General features: G+C 44.8%; 1 protein-coding gene across 4 annotated transcripts in view; it reads left to right on the top strand.

Moving 5' to 3' along the window:
* The window catches only part of TIAM1 (TIAM Rac1 associated GEF 1), a gene marked incomplete at its 5' end in the record, with an annotated part of 84715 nt that extends 73602 nt beyond the window's left edge, over window positions 1-11113 (top strand). For all 4 annotated transcript variants that reach the window (XM_080613087.1, XM_080613088.1, XM_080613086.1 and 1 more), the window contains 6 exons: window positions 2228-2336; window positions 3873-3931; window positions 4882-4984; window positions 5725-5812; window positions 6679-6851; window positions 8821-11113. In XM_080613087.1, coding sequence (XP_080469213.1) covers window positions 2228-2336; window positions 3873-3931; window positions 4882-4984; window positions 5725-5812; window positions 6679-6851; window positions 8821-9305 — 1017 coding nt within the window. In that variant the 3' untranslated portion in view covers window positions 9306-11113. The remainder of the gene's footprint in view (window positions 1-2227; window positions 2337-3872; window positions 3932-4881; window positions 4985-5724; window positions 5813-6678; window positions 6852-8820) is intronic.
* Window positions 11114-21990: the final 10877 nt, after the last annotated feature.

Below are 21990 nucleotides of genomic sequence, written 5' to 3'. Positions count from 1 at the left end.
CATGCCTTAGCTCTCCTTGTTCCACATCTATGTGGATCATAGAATCACAGAATAGTTAGGGTTGGAAAGGACCTTAAGATCATCTATTTCCAAACCCCCTGCCATGGGCAGGGACACCTCACACTAAACCAAGCCACCCAAGGCTTCGTCCAGCCTGGCCTTGAACACTGCTGGGGATGGAGCATTCACAACCTCCCTGGGCAACCCATTCCAGTGCCTCACCACCCTAACAGTAAAGAATTTCTTCCTTATTTCCAATCTAAACTTCCCCTGTTTAAGTTTGAACCCGTTACCCCTTGTCCTGTCACTACAGTCCCCGATGAATAGTCCATCCCCAGCATCCCTATAGCCCCCCTTCAGATACTGGAAGGCTGCTATGAGGTCTCCATGCCATGTCTCCCAACACCGATCCCTGAGGGACACCACTCGTTACTGGTCTCCAGCCAGACATCGAGCCATTGACCACAACTCTTTGCGTGCAGCCATCCAGGCAGTTCTTTATCCACCGAGTGGTCCACCCATCAAATTGATGTCTCTCCAATTTAGAGACAAGGGTGTCGTGTGGGACAGTGTCTAAGGCTTTGCACAAGTCCAGGTAGATGACATCAACTGCTCTGCCCCTGTCCATCAGCTCCGTAACCCCATCATAGAAGGCCACCAAATTGGTCAGGCAGGATTTCCCCTTAGTGAAGCCATGCTGGCTGTAAACCAAGCACCTTGTTGTTTTTCATTTCACATAAATAATTTCATCCCACCAGTCTGAGTGGACTGTCATGCTGAGGCAAGTCTGTACTTAGCTGTTTAGTCACTTTAAAAGAGATCAAAATGTGAGGTGCAGTGTGTGAGAAACTGCTGTTTCTCTTTTAGAAAGTGTGTTAGTGGGCTTGATATGTGAGAGAGCCTTGGACTTCGGTCTAGATGTGTCATATGGCACATATGCAAACGTGAAGATCCAGTGTGGCTCAGTACTGGCTGACCATCTCAGAAACCTGTGGAAGGCATCTTGAAGTTTCAGGCTGAGACCTGGACTCTCCATTTACTGGTAAAACATAGGTCTGCAGTCCAGCAGCCCAGGGAAGGAGGGTGGTGGGCAGTAAAAAGGGAATGAAGTAAGGTTGAGGAAGACTCAAGAGAGGTAGAAACACTTAAAGGGCCGATGTGGGTGAAGGCTGGAGAGAGACATGACCGTATGAAGTAATGGTAATGGGGTTTTGCTAGCAGCCAGGATGAAGTTACACATGTAAGAGGCATTGGGCTACAAAACAAAGGAGGTCTGGAACTGAGTAGTGTTGAAGTAGTGTTGACAGAATTGAGAAGCATGAGAGCTGGATAGAGGCAGCAAGGAGGATCTGGTGATGGGTAGAGGGGAGAGACAAGGGTTGGTGCTGGCAAGCAGTGGTAGAGACAGCATGTCAGTACATTTGTTGGGAGAGTAATCTGGTGTTAATCTGGGAAAGGAGGCAGTTAGCACATCTCTTAGTGTTGCTGTTCTTATTGAGGAGCCCTCGGATTGTTGTACTGATGATGTTTGTGGTGTTCTTTGGTAAAAGTCAGACTTTACTGGGAGGAGGGTTGGGGAATGGGATAACGTAGCCCGTAGACTGGGAATAGTCCTTCATTTGTCAGTCTCGGAGACTGTAAGTCAAAGTGAAAGATTTGGTTGCTGCAGTATTAGTAGGTATCTCTCAACAACTGTTATGAACTCCTATATTAGTCTGTTTCCAGCAACGTGGTTTCCACAGATGAGCCATAGGGTGAAATCAAGAGCCATAGCAACTGTAGGGAGGAAGTGCTTTGCTTCACATAATGTGGTCTCTAAATTTTACCCCAAACTGTGTGTGTGGGATGAGGGCCATGCTTGAATGTTCAAACAAAATGAAAAGGAGCTGGTGGGGAGAAAGATGGACAAGGAGAAAAAAAAAATTCAAGGAAAATATCTGAGGTTTGCCCTGAGTTCCCACCAAATTATGAGAGCCAGACTCTGAATTTGACTTTTCCTAATTTATGCTCGCCAGTTAAGGGTTTACATGCATCCGTTGCTCACTGTCACAGCCTGTTTGCACATGCTTGCGGTCATCTGATGAAATATTCCCAAAGTTTGCATGTGGGGCTTTTTATTGTTCGTTTGGGAATAAATTTCAATCAAACTTTCTTGAACTGAAAATTCAAGTAAGCTTACTTGAACTGATTACACGTTGTGTCTTTGTGCATGTCTTTGTATTGACAGGTTGCAGACCTTTCAATGGGAGACTTGCTCTTGCATAATACAGTGATATGGCTGAATCCTCCTGCTTCACTGGGGAAATGGAAGAAGGAGCCTGAGCTGGCAGCATTTGGTTTGTATCCTAGTAATTTTATTTTCAGTGCCTAAAAGATTGTCAGCATGACTTTGCAGATATTTGTTGAAGGTAGTTGAGCATTGCTGTCCACAAGGTTGGTTGGAACATAAAACTGTATTTGTCTCTGCTGCAATGGTCAAATTCTCTGTGTTGATCTAGAACTGATGAAGAATTTGGAGGCAACTGCTATAATAGTGCAAGAGTTTCTTAAGAAACCTTAACCTGTATCCAAGGCTATGAACTGAGAACTATATAGAAAGGTATTTGTCTCTGAAAAGATATAGATCAGTAGTCTGGTCAATGACAAGTAACTCTGCTTCACATCCTGTAGAATGTGATGGGGGCTTGCAGAGGTTTTGCCTTTTTCTTCATGCCTTCTGCCAGAAAGAACTTGTCTAAGCTTTAAAAAGTGCTTAAAAGCTAAGCCAGGACTCCCAGTGGGTTGCTTTGGAGTGGTCTGTTTCCCTCCAAGCAGATGTCTCTCTTGGGTGGCCTAACTAGAAACTGAGACTGCTGCTGGCACAGATCTCAAGGTCTTTCCACTGAATTGAAGTATGGTCCCCTGGAAAGGTACATGATAGCTTATATTGGCTAAATCACACATCTCTCTTATTTTCAGAATTATGTCAGGTAATGCAGAGTATGCTAACCTTTCCTTATTTGTTCCTAAATTCTTTAGAGGCAATGGGCTTTTCCCTTCTTGTTTCCAGAAAGTGATGCTGGTTAGGAAGCCAGTGATTTTTTTTTGTTTTATATGAAACACATATAACAAGTGAAGACTTTCAGCTTTTCTCTGGAAGAACACAGAAAAATTGACTGCTTTCCTATAAGCTGGGAAAGCACCTGGTCATACCCTGAAGCTGAATGGTCTCATGAAAGCTGCTAGGAATTGCAGCAACTCTTAATTACTCCAAAAAATCTTTGAATTAGTTTCATAAGGTGTCCAAAATTAAGTGTCCATGCAATTCAGTCTGAAAACAAAGGGTGCACTTGAGACCTGAAAAAAGAGATAGCAAGGAAAACTGGAGTCTTGAAAGACAAACTCCAGCTCCATGTGGAGGTTATGTGGCAAAAGAGGAATTGGATTACACCTCTGCTTGCCAGTGGTGCTCACTTTTTGATTCAATATAGATCTCTGTCCCACCTGCAAGTACTTCAAATCATGTCCATGCCGACTGGCGGCACATAGCTGGATGCTCCTCATTTGTCCAAGGTGAACTTAGGTAGGGGGATTAAAGTTTTCTAAATTTTTATATGAAACTGTTGCTGTTCGAGTAGTTGTTCTGATAATAATAACTTAAACTCTTGAAGTTTCAAGTGACTTTGAAGTAGCCTGTTTTTGTGTGGTAAAAGCTGTTGAGCTTGGGTTTTTTGCGAAGAGTATGCAAGAGGGCTGGTAGGTTTACTCCTGCCTTCCCTCCCTGACTCAGGCAAGGGCTGTCTGAGCAGTTGAAAGATCTGTGTGGATGGGCGTAGAGGAGACCCATTCTCATCCTTACTGACTACATGGCTTTTGTTTTTGACTTTCTCTAGTGTTCAAAACTGCTGTGGTCCTTGTGTACAAGGATGGTTCCAAACAGAAGAAGAAACTTGTAAGTTGCATGAACTATTTTGGTGATGCTGTGTGCATTTGTAGTGCTGCGATCAAGATTTGCTTTCCATAAAGCTGTGGTGCTAGAGTGTGCTTATATGTGATCCTTGTTCTCAGCCACACAACTGAGGTTCTGGGTAATGCCAAGTGGCCTGCTGTTCATCCTGGATGCAGCAGTCTGACAGCATTCATTTAGTTTATCCTTTGCTCTCTCTCATGTTGCTTGTGCCATCCATTCTGTGCTGTGGAGTGGACTTTCATGAAACAAGGTATCACCTTGAACATCTCTCTTGTGTTTGACTCTTTGGTCAGTGTATATGAACCAAATATGAGAGCTGATGTCTGTCAAATTTCCTAGAGAAACACAATGACCTCGTTTCAGTCCTGGCTGTTGCATGCCACTGAGCAAGTGCTGGCTGCTCTCAGCTAAATTAAATGAGCCCACAGTATATACGAACCAGTGGATCCTACCAGGGGATTTTGGGTTTAGAAGTTAAAGCTAAGCTTGATGGTAAACACATGCTACAATAGGGAGCATAGTTTATATTATTACAGAAAACGTTTTGGTTCCCACGTATGGCATAAACTCAAGTGTGATTTGAAATGCTTATATGATTTGTCAACTGGCCACAAGATAACTTTGGAGTGACTAAAGCAAAACTAGTGCATGTTTGTGCATGTATGTGCACTTGGAGGAGAGAATGCGGCATTGGTCTCAAATGACTACTGAAATCATTAATAAGATTGATTGGCCTAATGGTTGCTTTTGTCTGGATTTTAGTAAGTTCTTGATGGATAGGCACTTCAGTGACAATGGTTACTAGAATGCTGTAGTGAGAAAATAAGAATTGCAGCAAGTCTCTGGCTGGATGCAGGAGCACAGGGCACAGGAGAACTTTGTGTCTATCTCAAGGTGTCTCATTTCCTAATGGTATTTTGAAATTCTTCCAGGGAGGATCACATAGAGCTTCAATTTATGAAGACTGGGATCCATTCCGCTTTCGCCACATGATACCTTTAGAAGCACTGCAAGTTCGCGCATTGGCAAGTGCAGGTAATGTTCCTGCTGCATGAATTTGGCAGGGTTCTAGGTGTTCGGCTAGGGGGCATTCACTGACCGATGTTTGTCCTTGCAGTTTCTGGGACCTGAAAAAGGAACCCTTAACCTCAGCATCCATAATAGTCCTGGAGAGAGAGATGAAGGAGCAAAAGCTCCAGTTGTGTATCTCTGGTTTGTTAGTACTTTTCTGAAGCTAGGCAGGGTTCTAGAAAAACAGGGCAAAGTTGTTGCTGACCCTGGTTCACTCTGTTCCTCTTCTGGAGACTAGAAGGCAATCTTGCAGCTGTGAGACAACAGAGCTAGTGAATTCTTGGGGTTTGTGGTTGATGGCTTTATATGAAACCTGTAGTATTAAAAATTTCATAATTTTAAACAATTTGCTCCATTTCTAATGCGTAAGAGAAATTGGAAAGAACATGGGAGGTAGCTGTAGAATGTGACGTTACTCTGTGGAATACCTGAAAAGCTGGATTGTTTTTGTCTGGGTGTTGTCTTTTGGGTTTTGGTTTCGGTTTGAGATTTTGGGGGGTTTTCCCCATATTTTTTTATGGGACTGAGTGCATATAAAATACTACTAGTTTTTGGCAAGTTTAAGTCTGTTGTTTCATCAGTCACTTGCCCACTGCTGCCTTTCAGCCATGACTTAATATTATTAGCAGAATGATTGAATAAATACTCTAATCAAGTTTAAATATAAGAAACTTATATGAAGTTCTGCTTGCTTTTCACTTTAGATGCAGAAGCCAATTCTGTATGTGAAATTGTCCATGTTAAATCTGAGTCTGAAGGCAGGCCAGAAAGAACGTTTCACCTTTGCTGTAGGTAAGTGTGTTACTGTATTTTCAATGGCAGCTGCACGTCTGGACCCCAGCTTGCCTGTGTTTTTGCTTTAAGGCAATCTGTGAAGAGCAAGCTAGGAAATCGGGGAGAGGGTGTTAAAGCCTTATTTCTAGAAAGAATTTCTTTAAATGGATTAAAATAAAGACATATATTTGATCAGCCTTGCACCATTATGCGAATATCCTTATTACAGTTTTCCTTTTAAAATTTACATCCAGTTAAATGCCAGCAGTGCATCTTTATGCCAGGTAGCTGCTAATGTGTCATGTTTAGCTGGCGCCTTTCATGCCACCACATTCTGACTCCTCCTCTTAGGGTGTTGCTCTCTCCTTAAGTAAGCTTTGTCCATCTTCATTATGGTGGTTGCACTGATGTGTTTTAGAGTTCAAATAAGAACGTGGTACACAAGTAAACCAGGATCCAACAGAGCTGATACCAAGCCAATTCCTACTACTAGCTAGTAGAGAGTTGCAGGACTTCTGCTTGGTGTGTGTTAACAGGAGACAAACGATTTAATTAGTCACCACAGGTCAGCTTGATGTGTATCGGACAAAGTGAAGTGTGTGATAGGTAATGGAGGGAAAGGAAGCCTCGAGGGGAGTAAATGGCTAAATGTTTTGTTAATGAACAGTGTATTTGTTTCCTTGGATGTCCATTGCAATGACTTATTGATTTAGCTTTGCTTTGAAAATTCTGTATTAAATTGAGTCTTCTCTGGGGGAAGTGCATGCCAGTCAGTTTGTGCTGTCTTAAATTACACAACTGGCCATCATTTCTCTCATTTACAGAGAGCTTTTAGCAGTTCCCAAGAGATAACACTGCCTTTTATATTCTTGCCTATGTTTCAGTTCACCAGAACACAGGAAGGACTTTCTGAAGGCAGTGCACTCGATTTTACGGGATAAACACAGAAGACAACTTCTTAAAACCGAAAGTTTGCCCTCATCCCAGCAATATGTTCCTTTTGGTGGAAAAAGATTGTGTGCTCTAAAAGGTGCAAGGCCAGCCATGAACAGGGCAGGTACTGTAGGGCTACAGACTTTCAAGATCCCAGTAACCCCAGCACCATTGTAGGACATGTGGTGGTGTCTGTTACTTGTGTATTAGGATTAACGTTCTCTCCTGCGTATGTAAAAATTGCTTGTTTTCCATGCTTCACCTCCTTGAGAGCCTTACATTGCCTCTATTTACCTTGCTTTGCACTCAAGGCTCAGCTTCAGAGGAGTCCTTCTAGTGAGGAAGGAAGAAATGGGATTCTTGTCAATATCGATTGGCTGTGCACTTTAATCTGGAGATGGGTTTCAGCTGAACAAAGCAGAAGCCTGCTGCATATTTCTTAAAAGCATGTACAGAATTTCAAGCTAACCCTAGCACTTTTAAACTAAAATGCACAAGAAAAATCAGCTCCCCTGAGTGAGTGGCTTTGTTTGAAGAGATAGCATTGTATGTCCTCCATTTTAGCCTTTTCAGCTCTGTTGCTAAAGGGCACGTGCTTCTACTTCTCACATTTTGAGAAGCATGCACGTGATACTATTCTTCTTGAAATGGCCTGTCCTAAACCATGGATTTTCCCTTTCAGTTGACTTCAGGCAAAACCAATGAGAGAATCCCAGGGAAAAGCAGGTTTTCATTTTCAGAACACTAGATGATGGAGGGAAGAAACATTTGCCTCCAACTGAAAAGTACACAGCACCGCTGCATGTTTTGTTCTGGTCTGGTTTTGGGTTTGGTTTATTTTTTTCTGCTCATTAGATCCAGCAATGTAGACCACCAGGCTTTCTGTTCCTCTTCTGTAATGGGCAGGCCAGACCAATAACATTTGCAGCATGGCTTCTCACTCGGGGTGTTGCTAGCCATCTGCCTTAGAGACACTTAAAATCGTATGGAAGAAGAGTCAAAGAAGGGCCAAAATGCAACTGTTTTAGCACAGTGCTTATTCAACCAGCCTATTGGGCTAATCTGCTGCAGATGCCAAACCTTCTTTCAGTTTGGCTCATTGGCACATTTGCATGATGAATTCTGCAGAGATTAAAATCTTCTCTTAAAGTCCAGACCTCTCACTACAGTTAAAATTTACAACTGCTGAGCTATCGTACTTAATGCATGTTTTGAGGTTCAGGAATATTAAAATGTAACCTCACCCCCAAGCTAGAGTTTAATAAATACATACTGGAAGTGCTAAGGTGCTGTTTAGTGGAAGGGGACAAACTATAACCTGGAAGTTCACCTGCTTGCCGTGGAGCTACGTGTGAGTGCACGTAAAGCGCTGGAATGCCTGCAGGTCCTTCAGCTGCAGGATTCATCCCGTTTTGCCTCACAAGCCTCTTATGAAGATGTTCCAACACAGAAGATGTGAATTTGCTAATTGGGCCAGTTGCAAAAGCTAGTAGACCAGCTGATGCTGAGTAAGGAACTTCTGAAAGTTTTTCTGGTATTGGGGTTTTCTGTTTTTTCCCCCCCTAGTAGGGAGGGAGCGGGGAGGGAAGCAGCAGAGCCTGGACAGGGAACTTACATCCCCATAAATAATGCTATTGCAGCATTTTCAACACTGAGGTAGCTACTTGGGAACCTATGGTTTTGCTTTTACCTGGGACAAAGCAATTTCCCATACCAAAGTGTAAGGGTAGGTGGTTTTCGCAGTGTGCTGACAGCAGGGCACTGCATGTGAGAAGCTGAGCTGAACAGATGCACTTTGTGCTGGCTGGCTGCCTGCCTACGGCTTAGGAGGAACAGTAATTGTGGGCCATTATCCCAACTGTGGATCTGAGTAGCAGAAACTCCCTTTTTCAGCTGGAGAGAGACCTGTGCTGAGTACCTGAGTGAAGTGTGACTTGTTTGCAGAGAGTATGCCGAATGACAGGTCATTCATGGGAGTCTGCCTGCTTTGTGCCTAGTGATGTTAAATAAAGGGCCCCTGGAAGACTGTCTTTTTAAAGAGAATTGTACCGTGTGTAAAAAGCCCGTGGGGTTTTATCTTTGTGTGTGCGCAGTGTCAGCCCCAAGCAAGTCTCTTGGGAGGAGGAGGCGGCGGCTGGCCCGAAACAGGTTTACCATTGACTCAGATGCCGTCTACACAAGCAGCCCTGAAAAAGAGCCCCAGCAGTCCACACACAGTGGGGACACTGACCGCTGGGTAGAGGAACAGTTTGACCTTGCTCAGTATGAGGAGCAGGAGGACATCAAGGAAACGGACATCCTCAGCGATGACGATGAGTACTGCGAGGCCATGAGAGGTGCTGTGGCCGATCGAGACCTTCGGGAGCGACTGCAGGCAGCCTCCATCACGAGCAGCCAGCCGTGCCGAGGGGACCACCCGCGCCCAACCATGGACACGCATGCCTCCAGGATGACCCAGCTGAAGAAGCAGGCGGCCTTTTCTGGCATCAACGGCGACGTGGAGGGCCACGGCGAGGAGGTCATCTGGGTCAGGCGTGAAGACTTTGTCCCTAGCAGGAAACTGAACACAGAGCTCTAAACCAGTCCCCTTCCCTGCCTAGATGTGTAGGTCTCCCCATCCTGCCCTCATCCCTCCCTCCTGCCCCCGCACACTGCGGAGAGCTGATCCCGATAGATTGCACACTTGCACACACCATTTCGGCAGCTGAATTGGTCCGAAGCCATGTGGCCACACTTTAGGCAACTGTAAAACGCTCAAAACCTGGAACAGAATAAGCTTAAGGTCCTGTCTTATGTTACCAAGGGCTTTCACACTATTTTATTTATTCTGAAATAATCAGGGGCTGAAATCAAGTACGGGGAGAATATAATCACTGGAAAACAAATTACTCTGGATGTCTTAACCTACATGCAGCGAACTAGCTTAAACAGAGCACAACGAACAGAGGGTTTTATAACTGTAAAATGTCAGTCATAGGCTCATCTCCTTAATGAGGAAACTGCCTTTTTAATGTGTACAGTTGCAGTACTCTGATTACTTTTCCCTCTTTAAATGTAAGAGACTATACATGTATTTTAGGAGTGTGTGAGGAAAGGTTTGGGATTTATGTTGTGTTAAGTCCTCTTGGTCTGTGGCTGGTCTAATTTAATGTCAATGTTGGAAGCTCTAGTTTTACATACTATTATAAAGATGCCAAACTCTCTTAAAAGAGATCCAAATTTAACACTTGAAGAAATATTTTTTTGTACTTTACCTGAGATGCAGGGGCACAAAGGGATATGAGTTTTACAGCATTAGCGTAGCTCCACGTCTAGGATACAAGGCTAGCTTTTTGCAGAGGGATAGGAATGGTGGTTTTATATTAAAATATGAACTGGAAACTCTTATTTAGGTATAACTTTCTTCAGGAAGAGGATTATTGTATATGTTTGAGACTGGAGTTTAGTTAGATAATAAAAAGAATAAAATAAAATTACATGACTGTAGTGGACCAAACCGATCCACCTCGGATGGAGGTTGGAGTGTAACCTCGCTGGAGCCAGTGTAGCAACATCACAGATCCATTTGGTCCACTCTCTCTTGCAAAGTTTGGGCTTAGGGGACAGGGAATTCATGGCCAAAAAACTGACCTCATCCACTCTGCTACTGTGGGTGAAACTAGTGTATTTTGATTCCTTTATAAAAGCTTTTCCACTGCAATAGATTATGAACAAGTTCTACACAAGTGAACCTCTTTAACATTTTAAATCTTTATTTAAACATCTAAAACAGGGTAAAATGTGACTAAAATCTTGTGGGTTTTAAGTAGACTTCCAAATACGAAACACAAAATAGCACTTTTTTTTTTTTTTAAGATTTATATAGCTTTTCCCACTTTGGTTTCACCTGTAGGAAAAAAGCAAGATTATAAGAAATTTTCTTTTTCTTTTTTTTTTTTTTTCCTTCTTTTTGTTTTGTTTTGTTTTTAATGGTATCTATTGATGTTTGACACATTAGTAGGTACTTTGAAAACCTTAAATTTTATAATAGCTTTAGGATTATATTTTATAAAATCCACTCTGACTATATTTTAAAACGTAACAAAAATTATTCCCCCCCAAAATCCATCACTGTCTTTGTGTCCCAGCTAGCATTCTCCCCTTGCCCCCTCCGTTCTGGTTTCTGGTGCACTATACTTGATCTTATGAAAGCTTTCTCTATTAACTTTTTGCTATTTTCTGATTTCTTTTCGTAAAAGCTTTAGAAAGGTTTGTATACCCTTTGTATTATCACATCATTGTTTTATATCATCTACGTGTCAGTTGTGTCCCAGCATATTAGAGAAGTGGAGGTTTTAGCTGTCCTATGCTGTACCCAGTGGAATACAGTCAATGCTGAAATACTGGAAGGCCGGTACTGGGAAGGTACCGTTGTTCTTGTACATAATGTCATGACATGTCTATGTCAAAGGTTCTTATATATTTCTTTTATAAGCTGAAAGAAGGTCTATTTTTATGTTTTTAGTTCTATGAATGGAACGTTGTAAATGCCTGTCAGAAATAAAATACTGGGAAAAAAAAAATACAAGAGAGTGATACATGTACGCTCCAGCACAGGTGCCTGTCTCAGTGGAGGCAAGCAAGTAGAGGCCGGATCCTACAGTAGATGAAGCTGTTGGGATCGTTCTCCTGGCTTTAAGAACCTCTAGGGAGTCTCCTGAATAGTAAGTTTTCCATCCTTAGCAGACTGTGCCCTGTATTGTGTGTGGATATTCCCTTACAATGGGTTCAGCCTGCCTGGGCTCTGCTTTTTGGTGGGGAATGAGCTCAGGGGTAAGTAACAGCTCCTTTGGCCAGCATGTGGTGAGCTTCCATCTGTCCCACATGAAAGACTAAGGCAAGCTTGTTAGCCTCCCCTCAATCCAATTGAAACCTCAGCTTTACTTATTTATTAATTTCCCCAGTGGAAGGTGCAAGCATGGGACCTTGCGTGTTAGAGGATAGGAAACAAGACAGACATGAGGTCAAATGATAGATGCCAGTATTTGCCCACAGTGTGCCTGTTTGATGCACACCTTGAGACAAAATGCAGCTTCCCTCTAGTGGCACCACTGACTTTAAAACCACATGGTCAGCAACACTGTTCCCCAAACCCACGAAGCTGCATCAACCTCTACTGAAACGTGAGTGCAAAGCTTGCTCAGTACAGAATAAGTGTGAACAAGTGTGAACTTACATTTTAAATGCCACCATCTCTCTTTAGATGTGTTCATGTGTTCATCTCCTCCACAGGTTTAGTGTGTTTACTTACATGGCAGGGGGTTTGGAACTAGATGATCTTAAGGTCCTTTCCAACCCAAACCAGTCTGTGATTCTATGGTAATTATTGTGATGTTTCTAGCAAATGACTTCAGCTTTCAGTTGGTATATGAAGCTGCTTAAAGAGCTTGTCCTACTGCAATAACATCATGCGTTGCATTAAAAATTCATACTATGTAGCTCACTTATCACATAGCAAGCCTTACACAGAAGGTGTGATAGGTGAAAGTGTAATGCAATGGATCAGTTCATGTATTCTCACCTACCAGATGCTGTAGCTTAGTAAAGAGCTCTCAGCTAAGACTCGGCTGGTATTTTGCCAAAGTGAGAATTGCTATTTTCCTTCTTATGTCTCTAATTAGTCAGGCCCGTTTCTTTTTCTGTGCTGGTCACAAGGAATTTTAAGTGCATATATTAAAAAAAGGGAAAAAAAAAGAGAAAAAAGTAGCAAATTCCAGCAGAATTCCGATTACATTGGAAGAGTTCTCTGGTCTCACCATGGCTGGTTGTTTAGCCAAACCCCCTCCCTTTTGGGTACTGAATTTTAGTCCAGATATAAAGGAGTGTGCTGTGGGGTGGTGTTTTGGGCAGCCTGGGCAGGAACTGGCCCACCGGTGAGACCTAACCCCCACCACTTCTCTTTAGGGGAACTAGAAGTAGTGATGTACTGGGTTATGTGGATTCTGGCAGATTGTCCCCGAAAGGTGGGCTGGTGGACATGAGGGAACGGGTTTATTAGAAAACAAGAGGTTATTGCCAGAGCTGTGAGAAGAGCCTTGTATAGCCCACTGGTCTTGCCTGCAGTAGAAGAACAGCAGCGGTCATCTGTGGTGAGAGCACAGTCAGCCGGTAACACTGAGGTTTGGGAAGTGCTTTTCTTAACTGGTTTTAGCAGTCAGTTGTTGTTTGTTGTCTTCTCTGGCAGACTTGCTTTCCTTGCACCACTTTCAGGACAGCACAGGAAATACTTTGTTTCTGAGGCTATTGTCTCTGCAAATAATGTGGCAAGAATGTGACCCCGCTCCTTACATGTGGCTATTTTAAATGTAGCCATATAATGGTGGAGACATCAAACAGTGCTTCCCATCGCTCATCTTCCTACTCCCGGTGTCTTCTGCAACTTGTTTTGCTTTCAGTTTTATTCTCAGCAGTTGCTCTCAGAACTTCTGCTGAACACCAGACTCTTCATTTTCAATCCTTTCAATTGCGACACCTGTCATGCATGTTGATTGAAGACTGTCAGCGTGTCAGTATTACTGAATGAATCCAATCCAGTATTTTGAAGCTTGCTGCATCTCTGCCTTATTCTAGGGGGAAATTAGGAGAAAGCAAGCCTTTGAAAAATTGCTTCCTCTCTTTTCTTTCAGCAACATCCTGCTAATAATGAGTAGTGCTTCTGCATTGTATGTGGGCATGAGCTTGAGTAGGGTTTTGAAATAATGAAATCTTAGGGCCTGGGTAAATTGTTCCCATTTTAAACTCGACAAATGAAAGCGGTACACACAAGGAGGAGTACGCACGAGGTTATGCAGCAAGCCTGTGGTACCTACCAGTAGAAGGCTTACAAAAGGCTGTTTAGCCATTAGTCTGGAGGATGTTTGCTTTTTGTTCATGTAAAGTAGTAATTAGCCAGAAGTAATAAGGAATCCTTTCTTATGGCAGAGTAATAAACTGATCAGAAAAATCACACAGACAGGGGGCAGCAGGGGTTGGTTTGTCCGTGATGTGCAGCTGTGGTATCAAATTTGCTTTTGCCTTTCAATTCCGTGTTTCCAATTAATTTAATCAGAGAGGGAAGGATGTTGATGAGTCAGTGAATAATTGTCACCAATGACGTATTTGCCATGGAGGAAATAAAGACATGGTTTCTGTGACTGTTCCCTCTGTGCACTGATGTTACAGCTTATGCTGACTGTAGTTGGCCTCAGGAGAATATGCATCAGTGCGCCTGCTTGTGCCAGCTCAGTCCTTGCAGGGGGGCCGGAACCATGTGGAGAAAGCCCTAAGCAGCCTGGTCTGATTCCAGAGCTGGCCGTGCTTGGGGCAGGGGGTTGGACCAGAGACCTTACTGAGGAGCCTTCCACCTGCGTTATCCTGTGGTGCTGTGACTCCTCCTCTGCACCCTTCCATACTTGATCACGCAGGATAAGTTTCTGTTGATTTGTTTGGGGTTTTTTTTTCCATTCAGGAGCAAACTGCAAAGTGTATCTTGACTATTGTGTCAAAAGGTGAAAACATTGCAATGACAACCAATAGACACACTCACAAATGCTTGGTCTTCCATAGCAAATGGCAGGAACATAGGTTTACTGTAGGGGTGGGACAGCTGAAGAAGCTGTAAGTCACCTTCTCCTGATCCTCTCACCCCCAGTGAGAAGTGTTTGGTGCAGGTGCAGACATATCTCCTGGGATGCCCCTGGTCTACTAAACACAGTAAATGGCAGAAGTGCCTGTTTGCCACTGGGTCTTTGCTGCAAAAGCGCCACTGGACTTCTGCCCAAACTGTGTTTGGATATATAAAATCATGTTTTCTACTCACCTGTCTTCTCCCAGTTGAAGAAAAATACTTGAGGAAATATGAGAAAATCTCCTCTGAACACCCTGTTTTGGCACATCAGAGCTGAAGGTAGAACTCCCCCTTCTCACAGAGCCCGGTAGGTGTTCAAAGGTCAGCATCCTACTCAGAAAGCAGCTACTCTGGAGGAGGGATCTCTTGGGAAAGGCTGACTGCAAGGGGCAATGGAAGCTAGGGTATGCCTCAGGGCTCCTCTACAGGTGTGCCCAGCATCCTGCCTCAAACAGCACCCACAGATGACATTAAAGGTGTGGGCTTAGTAGCTTTACAGTGACTTCTGCTCCAGGAGGCTGTCCAGTGCACTCTTGAAGCCAGGCAAGCTTTCTGCATCCAGACAACCTTTGGCAAGGAGTCTCAAAGGTCTGGTACCCAGACAGGGATGTGCCACTTTTACTCATTCTGAATCTTGATCCCCCTAGTTTCATTTGACTCCTCTAACTTTTTATGTTGGAGGAAACTCAAGAGTCAACCTCTACTTACTTTTTCCACGTCATCCCTGACTTTAGAAACCTGTCATGTTCCTCATAGCCAGCTTCTTTTTCCAGTCTGAGCCCTTTCAGGTACTCAAAGAGCCATCAATCCATCTCATTGAGTTTACAGGACTTTCTTCCTTCCCCAGCAGATAATTGAAAGTATGAAGGTACAACAGTGAAAAGAAGTCAAACATCTTGAATATGTTGCCAGGAAGTCTGACAGGGATTGCTCGAATGGTTAAATTTTGCAGAGCTCCACATCTCTCTAGGGGATGACAATAAACGGCACAGAGAGGAAATGACATGAAAATGAAGTATGGCATTTGCAGCAGTTCCTACAGCAGTGGCATCTCTTGCAGCAAGTTAATGTTTGCTACTTCAGGTAGGATTATTTTCAACTTGTAACATTACCGGACTAATCCAAAACCTTCAGGAAGCTGGTGAAGTAGTGGAATGGAGAAGAGTCAGGGCATCAAGCAGAAAGCAGCACACAACTAGGAGAGCACACACACAAGCAGTGTAGCTCCTGTATGCCAGCTCGCTGTGCACTTCATCGCACCAGATCCGAAATCCTTCCCGCTGCTTTGGCTTGAAAGCTCTGTGCTACCACAAGCCAGCTGTCCGTGTGTGACACAGAGTAAGAAGGAGGGAAACTTCCTCCTCCAGTTCCTCTTGCAATTCCATGCAGTTTGGAGAGGTCGGTTTTGAGTGCTGTGACAGACTCTTGCTGGAGAGGTGGATCCTCATGTCACACCTATGCAATTAGCTGGTGACCCATATGCAATCACACATTGTTACAACAGCCAAGTAATCTGCTCTTGGAGAAAAAATTGTCTGAAATGAAATACGCAACCTGAGGAAATAAGAAATAATTAGAAATAGAGTATTGAAAAAAAGAAGAGGGCCTGGAATTAATTAATGTTGCACAAACCGGACCAAAGCCAGAAACTGCGATTCATGAAGCTGCAGAGAGGTGTGAATAGAATATAAAGTATATGCTACACTGTTTATGAAAGGAGAGCAGGCTCCGAATCAACATCTGGTGTGCCTGGAGTGTGATGAGGAAAAAGCCAAGCACTCCTCCATGCCCAAGGGCCGGTAGGCAGCTGTCCTGGATGAACCTTTGCACTCACTGCATCTACAGGAATTTCTCTGGGTACCACCTTGCACCAGATGCTGTCCTGCTTCTGCAGCCTCTGGGGCTCCCCAGCATTAGTGCACAGGGTAGCACATGGTCACAAGACTTTTGCCTGTGGCAATGGTATTTGGGAGACTAAGGGAGCTCCACAGCACAGGCCACAGACACAGGTTGCTCTGGATCGCCTGTTGCCAGTGCCAGAGTAGTCTCTGGTGCTACATTTTGAATCTAATCACACAGCCGTACTTCCAGCAACTTCCCTTTCAATTCCTAGAGAAAATGCCTATTGCTTTGCACAGTCATTGCTGTTTGGGTTTCCTCCAGGGAAACTCAGTGAGCCCTGAGGCTCTCCTGCTGCTGCACAGGGCAAGCCCTGTGTGGTGTCCCCAGGATTTGGAAGGCTTTGCCCTGCTTAGTCAAGGCAACTCACAGTTGTGGTGGGCTGACCCTGGCTGGACACCAGGTGCCCACCAAAGCTGCCCTATTGTTCCCCTCTGCTGAACAGGGGAGAGGAAAAACAATGAAAGGCTTGAGTGTTAAGGACAGGGAGAGATCAGTCACCAGTTATGGTCATGGGCAAAACAGACTTGGCTTGAGGAAAATAGTTTAATTTATTACCAGTCAAATCAGAGTAGGATAATGAGAAATAACACCAAATATATATATCCATAAAAACACATTCCCCACACCCCTCCATTCTTTCCAGGCTCAACTTCACTCCTAAATTCTCTACCTTCTCCTCAGTGGTGCAGGGAATGGGGGATTGCAGTCAGTTCATCACGCATTATCTCAGCTACTCCTTCCTCCTCAAGTAAGGAATGCTGCTCCCCCGTTAACCTCCATGGGCTGCAGGTGGATATCTGCTCCCCTGTTGACCTCCAGAGGCTGCAGGTGGATATCTGCTCCACCATGGACCTCCATGGGTTGCAGGGGCACAGCCTGCCTCGTCACGGTCTGTACCATGGGCTGCAGGGGAATCTCTGCTCTGGTGCCTGGAACACCCTCTCTCCTCCCTCTGCACTGACCTGGGTGTATTCAGGGAAGTTTCTGTTACATTCTGACCCCTCTCTCTGGCCGCAGTGAGCAGTAACTTTTCCCCTTTCTTGAATCTGTTATCCCAGAGGTGCTACCACTGTCACTGATGGGCTCAGCCTTCGCCAGTGGTGGGTCCATATTGGTGCACTGGCATTGGCTTTGTCAGACACAGGGGAAGCTTCTGCCAGCTTCTCACAGCAGCCACCCCTGTAGAACCCCTACTACCAAAACCTTGTTCCGCACACTCAGCACAGCAGTACAGCACACCTGGTCCTCCAGGGGGGGAGTTTCCGCTCAGATTTCTCTACTGTGCACAACGTTCTCCAAGTGTTTTGTGATGGACAGCATAAAAGCAGCTGACCTGGTACTTGGTGACTGCGCAGGAACCCAAGACTTGCTTTCTGGAGTGACCCATGCGGTTTGGTCCCAATGACCACGGTGTGAGCCTCATCTGTCGCCAGTGCTCAGGGCTGTCTGGGAGGCAGTGAGCTCCAGCATCGCTTCAGCACGTGGCCAGGGCCCCAGCCGACATCAGTGCTCTGGCCGCGGAACTGCCGCAATCGGCCGGGCCGGGCTCCTCGCACCGCGCGGGGCAGAGCAGAGGCTGGAGCGGTGTTTCTGCATGAGCCCGCCCGGTGCTTTCCCCAGGGCAAACCCCCTGGGCTGCCACAAGAATCCCGGCGCCGCCCTGAAAAGGGGCGCTCTGCCTGTGCAGCGGGGACCATGCAGAGCTCCAAACCCGACATGAGCCAGGCCGCTTTTCTATGGGGGAGAACAGGAGTCTGGGGGGAAGGGCAAAGACAGAGGACACCGATACCCAGCATCTCCTTCTCGTCTTTCTCCTCCTCGCAGCTCTCGGGCGGGCCAAGGTCCCCTTCCAGGCTGTGGCCAGCAGGGGTCACTCTTCTCCAGCAAACCTCTCCGCTCCCGGCTTCCCTCCCGCCCTGCCGAGGAGCTCGTTCAAAACGTGGGGATTTCCGCTTCCGGGAAACAAATAATCAGAAAAATAAGGGAAAAGAGGGGCGTGCTCCGCAGGCAGCCCAGCACCGTCCTCTTTGTTCGCATTACACAGGGCATCCCGCGCGGTTGCAAGGATCCCATAGACCTGATGCAGGGTGCTGGCTGGGTTTTACGTCATTCCATTAGAGAAAGTAATTTCCAGGGATAGATTCAGATTTGTGTCTTCTCAGCAGAGATTAACCCCCGTTAATTAACTTCTCCAGAGATATTAGAGGGTTTAGTGTCTTCGTAGTTGCCCAAGCACTAATGACACTGGGAGTGATGCGCCTGGTCCATGCGGATCTGCCCCCGTGAAGGAGGGCAGACTGTCCCTCAAGCTTGTCTGCCATTTGGTACTAAGTCTTCAAAGAGACCAAAGGATCCCATTAAGGATTTAAAAAGGAGGGTCAGAATGGAGAAACAGCTTTTAACAGGCAAAAATTTTGGGAGATGGCCAGCTTCTCACCTCCATCATGAGGCCTGTGCCAGTGCTTTAGATGCAAATATTGCATGAAGAGAAACAGATTTTGTACCTGCAAATTTTGGAAGTGGCATGTATGGCCCATCATCCCCTACTGCTGTTGCAGGATCTGCAAGGTGGTGTGGGAGATAGCAGCCATTCACCAAGACCATTTACAGGTTTATCCTGAGAGTCTTCCTGACATGCCCTGGCTGGGTAGGTCAAGAGGAGAGCCTAGCATGAGAACTGCAGCGCTGTGCTTAAAAGTGGGAAGTGAAGAGCATTAAAGAGTTCTCCGTGATACTAGAGAGTTTTGGGGAAAACCTTTCTGTTGGAGAAGGCAGAGGGATGTGGAAACAATCTTTGATACAAATGCAGCTCAGAAGAACCTACTTCATCCTCTCCCATAAGTTCCTAATGCAGCATTAAAAAAAGCCCTTTAGATCTCCAGTAAGAAACTAAAAGGCTCAACTAGAGGAAGAGTATCATCTTTCTTCGAGGTCACTGCAATAACAGGCTATTAGTTGAATTATATACTGTAATACTCCGGGAAAAAGGAGATAAAGACAGCAAAAAAAAGCAACTTAAAAAGATAAGAAAATCCAATCCTCTGCCCCCTCAAAACCTCATGAAGCATGAGAAAATGAGCAGTTGGTAATGAAATGATTTTTAAATGACCCTTCTTTCTCTGCCTCCCATTTAAAAAGTAAAGAAAGAGCTGTTAGAAGTAAAATAAAGCTGAGTGCTGGGATGAAAATTACACATTTGCACAGCAAACGCATTCTGATTAAAAAAGTAGCTGGGTCTGGAAGGATTCACCACAGCATGGTGCAGATAAGCTGGAGCTGTGGGGCTCACCTCTCCATTTCCCCAGGGACCTGCAAGAACAGATTCCAAGGAGATGCAGGGAAAGGCCCCTAGCAGTGTGCTGCGATTGACTTTATTTCTGTAGATGGCCCAAGAAAATGTTTCAGGATGTTGAGGTAAAAGCAGGGGTTGGAAGGTGCTAAACAGACATGTGGAGGCTTAAGATCAAGTTGGGGGGGGGGGGGGTAGTGAGGCAATGCTGGGAACTAAAGAGAATAATGAAGAGAGAATCTCTTGGGAAAGGGAGGCGATGTACTGCAGGCCTATTCAGTTGTGGGATAGTTACTGCAGGGGAGGACTGTTTTATTAGGATATTTAGGCTGAATAGCTTGAACTTGGAGAGTGCTGCCCTGATCTGCAGGTAGAGCTGCAGGCACAGCAGAACAGACACCCCCCATACAGAGCCTGTCCCTGCTGGCAAGGGGGCTCGTCTGCTCCAGAGGGGCTCTCCATTTTTCTGTGCGCTGTGTCAGGTTTTCACATCTCACCCTTGCATTAGGCTGAGGTCTGCAGCACAGGGCAAGGTCTCTGCTTGTTCTGTTGTTGAAAATTCACAGGGATGCTGCTGCTTTCACCTGGTTGGTTTTATGGCTGGGCTTTAAGCAAAAAACATATTGTGCTACCAGCTGGGTGACAGTTCACTTCCTCTACACCTCTATCTGCCTTTTAAAACTGTGCACATTTTTAAGTGCTGCCTCGTGGCTCTACACTAACATGTAAGTATAAAATGCACAGCAGCAGTAGGCAAAGAATGTGCTTAGCATGAATCAGAGGAATTAACGCTCTGCAAAACTATTGTCCTGAGCCACAGTCCACAAAGATGACCCACCCCTGGGCAGACTGATGCTGTGGCATGAGGAAGAAACTTGTGTAAATAAAAACACTTAGATCCCAAACATGCACGAGTTTAGAGTCATATTGTGACACAGTCAAGTAATCCACACAGCTGTGCGTAAAAATCTGCAGTATCATTATGCAATGTTGATCTCTGGCTGGTCCTATCACCATGTCACCTGGAGTGACAAAATGGATCTGTTTGTGGGAAGCATAGTATATAGATTAAGCTTTCTCTTGGATTCTTGCTCTCTGGTCCTGAAAACAATGAAATCAGGAAGAAATGAGGAAGCATCATCCCAGAATTTAACTATCTATCTTGCGTTTACAGCTGGGAAAAGGCCTCTTTCCAGTTTCATAAAGAACAGGAGTTATTTGGGGTTAACAACAATTTCACAAACTTGAGGGCCATATCAGTTGACCTGTGATGTCTGGTTTTGATGGAGTGTTTTCTTCCTACAGCTCCTCCATCACTGCCCTAGCAACTAGAGCCAGCTTCACTTGCAGGCTCTATATAAGTATTCTATAGAATACTTGCAGGATGTTCTATTAAGAACATCCTTGAGACATTGTATGCAGTATTTGTTTCTGGAAACTACAAATGTTAGACATGTGAAGGGACGATGTTGCTTTGATAATAAAGTTAAATTCAACTGAATTTGAGCCTGAAGGGACTGTTAATATAGCACAGTGTAAGGACAAGACAGAAATGCTGACAAAACAATCCTGAGCGTGTTTAAACACCTCTCGAGCTTAGGCGCTAGATGATAAAAACTCATACAACCATTTTTGTTGGCAGCTCTCTGTTGCTTTGGTGACAGTGGAAGAGGCCTTCCAGAATCAGCAATGACGATTAAGGTGGCGAGGAAGTTTTACATTAGTTGCTTTCATCTGGGGCTCCTGAAGCAAAGTTCAGGCTACTGCCCTGGGCATATTCACACTCTCTCAGTTGATCCTGTTCCCAGCTGGTGCAATGGTGACACCATCGACTGGGAAATTCTAGCCTATTGCACTGTGAAAACTGCTGTCACACCATCGTGGCAGGAGCTGGAAAACACTGTTAAAAGTCAGCAGGCTCAGTATATCCCTGATGCAAATGATTTCAAAGGAAGTAAATCAAAATCAAATGACCGTGGTAGCTCAATTTGCTCAGGCCTACTCATGGCTGGGGAAAGTTCTTCTCACTGTAACTTCTTCACAGAGAGCATAGATTTATCCTGTTCAAGAGAGATGGTGTTCACCTGCCTGGGGCTGCTTTGGAGATGCAAATGTGCAAGTCTCTTCAATGAAGAGAGAAAACAGGCTTTGCTTTTCTCCTTTAAAGACAAAACACAAGAAGAGATGCATTATCATTTCTGTGAGACTATTTTGAACAAATGCACCTTTTCTTCAGTGTGGTAGGGAATTCCAGTCTTTTGTTTTGTTTGGTACTTATGGAAATTACTAATTTCTCATGACACAAATTTATCTTTCCTGATCCTAGTTTTAACTTTACCTTCTTGCAGAGAAACATCAGTGGAAGCGCAGGAGCTAGCTATGGCTCAGTTTGTGTTACTGAATAAGTGTGGCTCAGTCTGCGGTGAC

The sequence above is a fragment of the Psittacula echo genome, assembly GCF_963264785.1.
Source record: "Psittacula echo genome assembly, chromosome: 3".
Taxonomy (NCBI): Eukaryota; Metazoa; Chordata; class Aves; order Psittaciformes; family Psittacidae; genus Psittacula; species Psittacula echo.
This window is presented reverse-complemented; position numbering and strand designations above follow the sequence as displayed.